The sequence below is a fragment of the Erinaceus europaeus genome, chromosome 4, assembly GCF_950295315.1.
Source record: "Erinaceus europaeus chromosome 4, mEriEur2.1, whole genome shotgun sequence".
NCBI classification, from domain to species: Eukaryota; Metazoa; Chordata; class Mammalia; order Eulipotyphla; family Erinaceidae; genus Erinaceus; species Erinaceus europaeus.
Window position 1 is genome coordinate 88094135 of NC_080165.1, and position 12356 is coordinate 88106490.

General features: G+C 35.1%; 1 protein-coding gene across 1 annotated transcript in view; it reads right to left on the bottom strand.

Annotated features, from left to right (window-relative positions):
* Positions 1–10443: 10443 nt before the first annotated feature.
* The window catches only part of HCRTR2 (hypocretin receptor 2), a 130554-nt gene continuing 128641 nt past the window's right edge, over positions 10444–12356 (bottom strand). The window contains exon 7 of the mRNA XM_007516496.3: positions 10444–10793. Within this exon, the coding sequence (XP_007516558.1) occupies positions 10564–10793 (230 nt within the window). The 3' untranslated portion in view covers positions 10444–10563. The remainder of the gene's footprint in view (positions 10794–12356) is intronic.

The window sequence follows — 12356 nt, forward strand, 5'->3', positions numbered from 1 at the left end:
AGAGAGGAGGGGAGTCAGAGAGAGGGAGAGAAATATGGCTACAGACCTGCTTCAGTGCCTGTGAAGCGACCCCTGTGCAGGTGGGGAGCCGGGTAGGGGTGTGGACTCCAACTAAGGATCCTTGAGCCGGTCCTTGCCCCAGTCTGTGCTTCGTGGCCATATGCACTTAACCCACTGCGCTACCACCCAACCCCTGATGATTCATTTCTTATTTTGTCACACCTTGGATGAAAATTTAGAGAACTGTATTAATTGTAGTAAGCCAGTAGAAGTGCCAATACCTGATGATCTCTATCGCAAGTGGAACTTAAAAGAGACAAAACAAAAGAAATCATAGGGTGAAAATGACTGTGTTCTGTTGAAGCAGTCAAGAACTCTGAATAGATGTGAAGGGGCTGCAGGTCTCTCTGTGTCCTTCTCCCTATGCAGGCACTGAGTCCCAGCGATATTCTGGTAGCAATACAAAAATCCAACAACATTATTGCATTGACCAAAAAAATTCAAAGTAGCTAAACAGTTCAGTAATTGAAATCATCCCATTGAAAAATCGTGTTAGGGTGTCATCTTGACAGATCCTGACTCTTGAAATATTCATCTTTAGGATCAGTAAAAATATAAATAACAGTGCTTATTCATACTTTTGAAAGAGTAGAAGATGGTGATGTTTTCCTGAACATTATTTATTTAAGAATGGTCTTAAAATGCATATGAGTTGTTGATGGGTGAGAGACAGGAAAGAATCTTCCACATGTATATGTAGAATGTTGTTAACTTTGAACCATAATTTCTACTAATGGAATAAGGTACACAGTTTGCCTTTCTCATTTTTCTTAACTACATGTTCTCACTCCATTTCAGTTATGTACAAAATAAACGATTAGATGAACACAATGAGATGACTTCTTTCAATAGCACAATAGCCTTGGGGTAACATTTGATACTAATTATTCAGATTCTATTTGCAAATGGAAGCAAACAAAAGCATGGTTTGTAGAAAGCTCTTATAATAACACATCATAAAAGCCTGGGCTAAAGTTTTTCATGTGGAAAGCATGCACTTAGAGTTTGATAGAATACAGATGCATGAAGGATACATATTTTGTTAATTGAAGAAAAATGAGTAGTTTTTTAAATAAAAGTATTTTATTAAATGAAATTGTTGTGATGCCAGATTATGTTAAGTTCTGCTAGAACCACAGTTCTCTAGAAATTAGTAATGCACAGGATAAAAGAGAGTACTAGTTGTAGGTACATTTGTAAGTGATTATGTGCTACTTTCAAGAGTTCTAAATAATAATATTATTAATGGTGAAAAAAGAAAGACTAGCAGAAGGGCCAGGGGGTGGTACACCTGGTTAAGTACACCTTGAACATTACAGTGTTCAAGGACCCAGGTTCAAGCCCCTGGTCCCCACCTGCAGGAGGGAAAGCTTCACTAGTGGTAAAGCAGGGCTGCAGGTGTATCACTATTTCCCCTCTATTGCCCCTTCCTTCTCCCCATTTCTCTGTCTCTATCCAATAACAAACAAACAAACAAAAAATATATATATATAGAGAGAGAGAATAGCAGAAATTAAAAGTCCCTCACATCAAGAAAGCCAAGGTTGTATGATGCTGAATTCCTGAGTGCCTAGACAGTAGCTGGGCCACAGGATTTCAGGTGCTAATGTTTGTGAGCTGTGAAAACAGGTCAAAACACAAACAATCCCAACAGCAGAAAAGTTGGTGATGGTAAAGGCCCTCAAAGATTTTATTGAGGGATAAAAGAACTGTCACTGTAGCCTAAAATTGGTGAGCAAGAGAATGTTGGTTCTGTGTTGGGAATGTGTTTTGTTTTATTGACAAACTAAAGGAAGCCTGTGCCATTTGTGCATTATTAATATATGGCTGACATCAGCAGAATAGGGCAGACATATAGCATATGACACAAGTTCGTGAGGAATTTTGGGAATGGAAACTTTTTAAAGAAATGATCTGGTGGAAATGGACCCCTTTTGACACTTGCCCTTCCCCTACCTGGTTATCGCAGCTTCTTCCAGGAAATGTACATAGTGTTATCTGAATGCTGGTGAACATATAAGGACTCATGGCTCATGCTACATGGCTGGCTTGTTTTTCCCTTGCTTATTTTCTTATGATAGTTTTTTTTAAAAAATCCTAGTAAATCTGCCACATTCAGAAACTGTGCAAAAGAGTCTTTTTTTTTTTTTTCCCCGCAACACTACTGCCTCCAAACTTGATAATGTTTGGAAAAGTCAAATTAATATTTTAAACATGTATTTTCATTTATATTTTAAAAAGGTAAGGTGTGCATTGCGTAGATTCTGAAAATATAAGTTTTTTTTTTTTTTTTTTTTTGTGGGGCTGAAGACAAAACAGTTGTATTTTGTCATACATCTGACCCAGGTTAAACAGAGCCCTCACTTCATTGAAGGAAGAGTCAGTGGTACAGTATCTTTCTCTTATTCCCTCTCTGTCTCTGTCATTTTCTTTCTATCTCAAAGTATCCCAGAATGGTGATGCCCCAGTGACTACAGAGAACACTAAAAGAGGGAGGGAGATAACGAGAGGGTTCCACAGGCATATGGAAAAGAACTGAGAAAACAGAAGGATGATATGGGGAAAAGAAGTTCCATGCAAGTATTGTCAATTTCCTTCTATATGGCATTCATGTTTTAGGAATCAATGGATGGTATCATATTAGCAGTGATGCAGAGGAACACAGTACTAGATGTGAGAAAGGGAAAACTTTGAGCATTGTACCCATGACCTCAAGAGAATTAGGGCACTGAACTATTGGCAAAGACTCACTGCAGTGGCAGGAAAAATATCTGACAGACAAGCTATGTGGTCTGTCCCTGCACTAGGATAGACCCATAGGAAGATAAACAGATACTTTGTGGCTGGCTGCTGGCAACTGAAAAGAACAAATGATGTTTCACACAGAAGCAGCCATTATACAATTGACTCCCTAACATCTAGGTACAGGCTAAAAATTTGCAGAGGCCCTATATCATGTGCACTTTAGAAACAGCTCAAGGAAATAAGAAGAAACATAATTCCACCCATCTACCTCCACCAACCCAGTTCCACACCAACACCTGCTGGCATAACAAGAGGAAAAGCACACTAACTGCAAACAGCAGTGGATTTCCAAAACCAGAGCCCACAAAATGACAAACAGAAACAAAAAACTGTGGGAAATTTTAGACCTGGAGGACTTATCAGAGCAACACTTTGAAAATTCATTATGAGGGCTATCCAAAAATCTATGCTTAGCTTAGAGAACCATATTCAAGAATTGAATAAATATTTCACCAAGGAAGAAATACAAAATGGCTCCAAATAGAGTTAACTAAGAAATTAGAAAATATGAAAGGAGTACTTTAAATAGACCTCATTGGGATTTAGTATGACAGAAAAACTACAGAGTTATAGGGCATGAAAAAAAAAAAAAAAACATTACAGTGCACAAGGGCCCAAGTTCAAGACCCTGGTCCTTGCCTGCAGGTAGATAATATCACAATTGGTGAAGTAGGGCTGCAGGAATCTCTTTGTCTCTATCCCTTCTATCTCCCTACACCCTCTCAATTCCCCCCCCCTCCAATAATAAATAAGGGCCAGGCAATAGCACACCTGGCTAAGCACTCACATTACAATGTGCAAGGGCCCAGATTCAAGCCCCTACTCCCCACTTGCAGGGGAAAAGCTTCAGCTTCAGGAATCTGTCTCTCTCCTTCTCTATCACTACCCTCTCAATTTCTCTATTTATATTCAATAATAAGTAAATGTTTTAAAATAAATAAATTTAAAAAATGGAAGAACATTCCTTGTTCACTAATTAGAAGAAAATATCATTAAAATGGCTGTCCTGCTTTAGCGATCTATAGACTCTGGACAACCCCTCTCAAAATCCTAATGGCATATTTTAAGGAAATTGAGGAATTTATCCAAAAATTCACGTGTAACCACAAAAATAACAAAAATATCCAAAGCATTTTTGAGAAAGAAGAAAAACTGGAGGCATTACAATCCCTGACTTCAGTTTATACTACAAAGTAATAATAATTAAAACAGTATGGTACAGGAGGGAAAAAAAGGACACTTGAACCAATGGAAAAGAACAGAGAGCCCAGAACTAAACCCAAACTTATATAGGCACCAAATAAGTGAGAAAGGGGCCAAAATTATTCAACAGGGAGAAGGGTGTCTCTTCAGCAAATGTTGCTGGGAGAACTGGACAGCCACACATAGAAAAATGAAACCATACCACCAGTTAACACCATGCACCAAAATTAGCTCAAAATGAATAAATGACCTGGGTGTTATACCTGAAAGTGTAAAATGCATAGAGAAATATGTTGAGACATTTCAGGACCTTAACTTCAAAGGTGTATTTGGGGAGTCAACATATGTGCAAAGAAAACTAAAACAAGATTAAGTAAGTAGTACTGTATCAATATAAAAAACTTCTATACACTAAAAAATAAAAAATCCCAAAAGGATAAACAGGTAACTAGGTAACTGGGAGAAGATATGTGCACATCACATATCTGACAAGCAGTTGATATATATAAAGAACTCACCTAGCTCAAGAAAAATAAGAACCCAATAAAAAGTGGGCAGGAGATAAAAAATAGTTCTCTAAAAAAGAGACAGGGGGCTGGGCGGTAGCACAGTGGATTAAACGCACATGGCACAAAGTGCAAAGGTCTATGTAAGGATCCTGTTTGGGCCCCCAGCTCCCCACCTGCAGGGGGTTGCTTTGCAAGTGGTGAAGCAGGTCTGCAGATGTCTGTCTTTCTCTCTTCCTCTCTGTTTTCCTGTCCTCTCTCGATTTCTCGCTGTCCTATCCAACAACAATAACAACTAAGTGCAACAACAAGGGCAACAAAATGGGAAAAATGGCCTCCAGGAGCAGTGGAGTCATAGTGCAGGCAGGAGCTGGAGCCCCAGCGATAATCCTGGAGGGAAAAAAAAAAAAGATACACATGGCCCACAACCATATGCAGAAATGCTCCACTTCACTCACCATTAGAGAAATGTGTATTAATACCACATTGAGATTCCACTTCACATCTGTGAGAATGGCCTTCAGCAACAAAATAAATGCTAATTATCAGAGAGGATGTGGAGAACAAGGAGTTCTATTGCATTGTTGTTGGGAATGCAAACTGCTGCAACCATTAGGGCAGAACAATCTAGAGAAACCTTAAATACAATGGAAATTAGATCCAGCAATACCACTCCCAGGTATTTATGCAAAAGGTGTGAAAGCTCTAACTCAAAGTGACATACGTACCCTCATGGTCATAGCTGCACTAGTCACAATAGCCATCAAATGGAAGCATCCTAAATGCCCATCAACTAATGAGCGAATAAAGAAGCTATGAGACATCTACTCAGTGGAGTACTACTCAGAAATTTAAAAATATATATATTAAATTGTGCCCTTTGGGATAAATTGGATACAACTGGAGGCTGCTAGGTAAAGGAAGGAAGGAAGTAAAAGATAGCTACTAGATGATTTCACTCATGTGAAATACAGAGAATTGAAACACATGAACTTGAAAAAAAACCAAAACATATAGTCAACCCATATCTAAGACCTTGAGCTATTATCCTGTGAATCACAAATGTGTGTGTGTGTGTGTGTGTGTGTGTGTGTGTGTGTGTGTGTGTGTGTGTGTGTGTAAATGTGTATAAAAGCTTTAGAAAGCAGGGGTAGACAGGGTGGATCAGTGATGATTCCAGACACCGCCGATTATGCAGATAAAACACATTGGGAGAGGGTATTAAAACATGTCTGTAGGCCACAGGAGGAAAAAAAAAAAAAAACTATGCTCCTAGAATGTGCATTTTTATTTTACAACTTAGCAGTCTAGTCCCATTTCTTTTTTTTTTTTTCTGTTCACCTCAGGAAACATACTGCAAGCAGCAAAGAACAGGACTCTGACTATAATTTTCAAAGAAAGTTCAATGGCAACACAGGCGCCTGGCTTGGATTGCTCTCTTTATCATGTGTCATCACTCGCCTTGTTTTCCTTCAGTATTGCAGATGTTTTGCAAGTCATTTTTGCTTTTCAAATACATTTAAAAATTTCTGTAACGGACCACTTTTAAACTCCCTGACATAGATGTATGCTATTTAAGTATTTTAAAAAGTAAAATAAAATTTACTATTGAAATAGTCCTAAAATGTCATATATGTTGAATAAAAATTGCTTAATGATGTAAATGTCATACTTACTGGAATAACACATTGGAAAATTATAAGGACTTTGTCTCAGAGTTAAAACAAAATTAAACATTTTGAGTCATATAAAAGCTCCAAAATATAATACCATATGTATATTGTCTTAAATATTTCTTATGAAACATTTCTCCATTAATATCAGCCAATTTCATTATAATACCTTCCATTCAAAGCAATATTAAAAATACTTTATCATGATTATCCCTGGTTATATAAACTTAATGGGAAAATATTTCAGTCATTAAATACTCTGCCAGAGGGCTTAATTCAACCTTAACCTGCAAAGATTTGACATTAGTTATGAATAAATGTCTAACGTATCTAATCAACAACAACAAGATTTTTCATATATTAGACAGGGCAGTGAGAATGTTATTATGGAAGTCTTAATATGGTCTTTTACTTAAAAACTATGTAATGAGCATCATTCACAGTATTTGGTGTACAGTCACATTAAATTTGATAAGAAATTTCTTCATGAAATCAGGCATAAAGTTTAAATTTATAAAATAATTGTAACAGTGATATTTCTACACAAATGAGATACAACAGCTACATAAAGACATTAAAAACAACATAAAAGACATTCTAAATCTAAAAGTTGTAAATGAAATTTGAAAAGAAGTACATGGTGAGCAGGAAGGAGTCTTTTGACTCCTCTCTTGTAGCAGTAGTCCTCTGGGAAACAATCCTCTTGAATTGTCGGATTAACAGTGTTTTCTATGCAGTTGTTTTTGACTTTTTATGCTACCTAGGCTATAGAGTAGACTTTAACAACATTATTTATTTAAAAAATCTAATGTTTTGCATCATGCCATTTGAAAATTACTTCACATAGTTTAATGTATTTACTTTTTTTTTTTTACTGGTAACTTGTAGGAAGTAGAAAAATCATCTACTGTAAAAATTCACTAGAATTGAAAAGCTTTCTAAAATATAATGGATACCCAGAACTTTTTGAAATGTAGTTGGCTACTTTGTGATTTATACTTAATGTGAAATATTTTATTACACTAGTGCTCAGATGATAAGAATCCCCCATATAATTTGTCCATGAGAATTATTGAGAATTGTTCTCATACTTCAGATGTATGTATATTCAGACCAACCTTATGATGATTGTATTTATCTGTGCCTTAATTAAAATAATTTGCACTAGAAGTGAAATTCAATATGATTATGCCTTATTTTTTTTGCAATGATTTGTAGCAATTATTTGGTGATATCCAAGAACTGCTTCAAGCTTTGGAAAATTTAGAAGTCCTCTTCCTTAGAAACTGTCAGTTATATTTTGCTTAGAATGAATTGATTCAAATATCAAAGTTTTCATGAGTTTGTAAAAATTCAGAAATAAGGAAGATTGTATGGATCATCTATTTGGCAAAATAAGTATCTCACTCTTATTTGTAACAAAATTTCAATAACATTAATAACATATTACATTATTTTTAAAGATAGCAAAAAAGACACATACATATTGATGTGTAGCATTAAACAGTCACAATGCACCCTTCTCATAAATCTCATTTGTGTTACTAGCACATAATGAGGTAAGTAGTTTACCCTTGGTTCTATACAATTGACAGACTTGGGAATACCATTTTCTTTATCATTTGTCAGATTAAGGTAACCATACTAAATCTAAACATCTTAGACCAATTCTTGTATCAACTTGGTGAGAGCAATATGCACAGTCTACTATTTCATTTCCAGTTTCTTTAAGCATGGGCGTTTTTTTGTTTTTTTTCTTTCTTCCAGCCAATTCTTAGAAACTATCAGCTTCCACAAAACTTAAATGTCATCAAGTGTAATAATATTGGAAATTTGAAAGTTTTAGTTAGAAATGCAAGTCATCCAGGTACACACAAAGCACACAAGTGATTTAAAACCAGTCTTCCTTGACACTGCGCTTGTAATGCAGTGAAAATTGTTTCATAAACCATTATCTCTGTGAGATGTCTCTGAGATAAATTCAACATTGAGCTTCTTTCAGACCTCCAGCCAGGTTGATAGTAGTGATGAAGGTGGTCCCTGTTGTGGATACCTGTGCAGTAAAATACTTTATTTCACATGGGCTAATAAGTACATTCTGGGTCTTAATTTGTGGCACAGTGGTTCTCAAACTTTAGCGTGCTGCAGTCATCTATAGGATTTTTTAGCATACAGATTCTTGGGTGCCATGCCTAAAGATAATGGATCAGAAGAACTATAATAGGATGAAAATTTGCATGTCCAATAGGTCCCTAGGCGATGCTAGTGGCTCAGGAAGCACGCTTTGAAAATCACTGCTTTAGGGCCAAGGAATTCTAACCAGATTATATCATTTAGACAATCATACACTTGCCACTGCTCTGAATTTTTATTTTCTTCTTCCTCCTTCCTACTCTCTGACTCACTCAGTCTCAATCTACCTTTCATATAAATATAGTATTTATATGAAATAATATAATATTTTATTTCATAATAAATAAATAGATATATTAATATCTAAATATTTTAACTCTAAGATGTTACTTAGCTATTAAAGCACCTTATCAATATTATCTGAAGTTCTCAAACTGTCTAAAGTTATTTCATTCATCACCATATAAAAATCACAACTTTTCCTGCAACAAAAGAAAAGCACTTCTGAAATCCATAATGGAGAGAAGAGAGCTGTGATACTTTGTACTCACTGATATCAGTGTGATGTTAGATAAGTTAAATAAACAATGTAAGAATAGTTTTTACTTTCAGTACAAAGGGCAGAAGATAATCCCAGATTATAAGATATAAGAAGAATTGGTGATTATCTGGCTTTATTACTGCTTTCTGAAAATACTGAGTTAGAAAAAAAAGAAGATACATTTTATCTTCTAAGGAAATATTCCTCAAATATTATTCCTATCTTTGTTTCACAAAAACTATAGCTTATTAGAGGAATAATGTTTCATAAACATTTACTTTTAATTTGAAAATAAAATATATGAATCAAAAGTTTTGCAAAAAAAAAAAACACATTTGAAATATCCATTGCTTTGAAACCTCAGAACTCACATTTGTACAAAATATACCAAAGTCTCGTTCATTAGTGTGCTCATTTATAAGAGAAAGCACCTCCATCCTAAACATTCGGTTCTTTTCTCAGACCCATGTGAAATACCTGGCATCAACAGTATCACTGTAGTTAAATAGAGACACGGCAACAAAGAAGCTGCATTACTGCCAATATCTTGGTGGATGACACTGCCCAGGGAGGTTTCACTCTACTTCCTCTATCCAGGAATCTGTTCCCTAGAGTGGTAGGAGGCCCTAGTTTTATAGCCAACATGTCTTCCTCAGTTGAAGAATGTGCTCTATTGAAGGCACATTTATATCAGTCTCTAAGTCACTTTTTAGCACTTAAACATTGGGTACTTTCTGGTATTTGGTAGCTACTTATAAAAATATTTTAGCTTATATACCCTTGGTATTTACCTGCCAATACAGGATTCAGATATGATTTGTAAACCAGTACTCCTTTCCTTTAAATTTCCTTCTTAGTTCAATCATCAAGGGCAACTACATAATTTCTACTGGTAGGATATAAAAATATTATTTTTATCATATTTTTAAATGTTGACATATTTTATTAGAGATGAACACTATTGTGTAGCTATAGTCAACTTTTTTTTTTAAATTTTAATAAAGTCCTATTGGCCACAAGCTAAGACGGGAAGTGTTAATAATGGCAAGGTTACAAACCCAAAGAAGCTATGAAAAAGTGATAAAATTAATTGAAAATAAAGTTTAATGGAATGTACGTTATATAACTTTAAAAGGTAGCTTCTGAATTGTCTAGTATCACACAGTATTTCCATGTATAGTTTCAGATATCATTCTTAATGAGTCTTTTGTTATTCTTAAAAATGCAGTCAACTAATATGTCTGCTATTCACTCAGAGTTCATACTTATTTTTGTAGCCAAAAGAAAAACAATTGGATACTGCTCAGTGGTTGTTAGCTACTGATTTATGTGTGAAAGATTAAAATAACAACTAAAGTTGGAAATGTTCCAATGCTTAATTGATACAAATCATAATGCATGCAACTAAAAGTAAAATAACCTGTAGCAAATTCAATTGAATTTTAAATTTCTAACATGTTGACATTAAAAGTTGAGAAATGATTTTAAACTGACTTCTTTATTTGCAAAGAGTAGTAAATTTAAAAAGTAGGCCCATAAAATAATCTTAGCTATAGATCATTAGCGTGATAAAATTTCAGTGTACATAAGTTAAAAAAAAAGAATAGTTTAATCAGGTAGTCTTGTCAATTGAATAAATATTCTACCAGTTTTGAAGGGGTGCTGCTCCATTGACTGCAGGGAGTGTGCTTATACTGGTGAGCACAACTTGCTCAGAGAGTTTTGAAATATTATCAAAGTTGCTGATCTGGGTAGTCAGAGACTTCCTACTTTCTGTGCTTGTCCTTCCCCTGGTGAGATGATCTTCCTGACGATGATGAACTCCAAAGCAACAGCAAGAAAATGCAGCTTTAAATTCCTCTCGAAATTTTCCTGGCAAGCAGAGAGAATGAAAGGAAAACTAATTATGCAGAAACTATTTTTCAAGAAATAAAGGATTGGGTCTGCCAGAGAAAGGCACAGAAAGTGGTAATTAGTGAACAGAAAACTAACCTCATATATAGCATCTGATTCTCTGAAAAGTGAAATAACATAGGGAGAGTATATACCAGGACTGAGAAATAAGTTACTTGAAAAATATCTAGTTCATTTAAAATAACTTATAAAATCCAGAAGGCTCAAGATACAGCTGGGAAATGCATAAAATTTATTAACTAAGATGAGTCGCTTATCACAATAATCACAGTTTTAGAGATAGGAATGAAAACAATAGCCTTCTGGTTAGAATAGGGCAAAGATGTAGCTAAATGAGAGCCGCAGAAATAGCTCACTGGGTAGGATATGAGCTGTGCCATATACACAACCCAGATTCTCTCCACATGGGAGTGTCATCACAAGGGAGCAAGAAAGGCCTGGTGCGATGGATTTTGCCTCCTCTTTATCTCTCTGGAAAATACAGGTGAGGAGCAGTGAGATCATACATTTGCTTTATAAAGAAAAGAAAATGGGAGGTCGGGCGGTAGTGCCGCTAGTTAAGTGCATATGGCCTAAACTGGAAGGACCAGAGTAAGGATCCCGGTTAGAGCCCCCGGTTCTTCCCACTTGCAGGGGGGTCACTTCACAGGCAGTGAAGCAGGTCTGCAGGTGTCTATCTTTCTCTCCCCGCCCGTCTTCCCCATCCTCTCTCCATTTCTCTCTGTTCTATCCTACAACTGTGACATCAATAACAACAACAATAACTACAACAACAATAAAAAACAAGGGCAACAAAAGGGAAAATAAATATTTTAAAAAAGTCTTTTTAAAAAAGAAAATGTAGCTAATAAAAATAATCACAGAATTCACTTAAGCAAGAGCTATGTATATAAATCAATAATGAAATGATACATATAATCAAAATGTCATATAAACATCAAAAGATTGTATCAGTATCAGTATCAGATATTTGATGTGTTTGCCATTTAACTTACAAGCTACTTCAAAGTAATACTGGTTTATGGTCAGTGAGGGGTCTTGAGATTAAAGCAATAAATGTTACTCACAAGAGAATAATAAACTTAATTACACAAAAATACACAAAATTGGAAAATTTTCAACTAAATCTCAGGAAATAAATGTTAGCAATGGAAACACAGCAATGTTGGTTTATTTTCAGATAAAATTACATTTTTGTAAGTCATAAATTTAATATATGGTGAGATTCTGTATCAATCAGTTCTCACAGTTTTCCCTTTCCTTCTATTTCAATATTCTAAATTTTATGGTAAACTAATCACTTTGATAATTTTCTTTAATAAATTATATAACATGTTCCCTTTCACATGGAAATGATAAATTACATAACATGTTCCCTTTCATATAGAAATGAAACAAACAAATAAACAAACAAAACAAAACAAAAACCCAAGACAAATTAGAGTAAGGAAAAAAAATCCTCCTTGTACAGTGACTCAGGTCACTATGTACGTCAAGAGTATTGGAACCTTCTCAGTCATT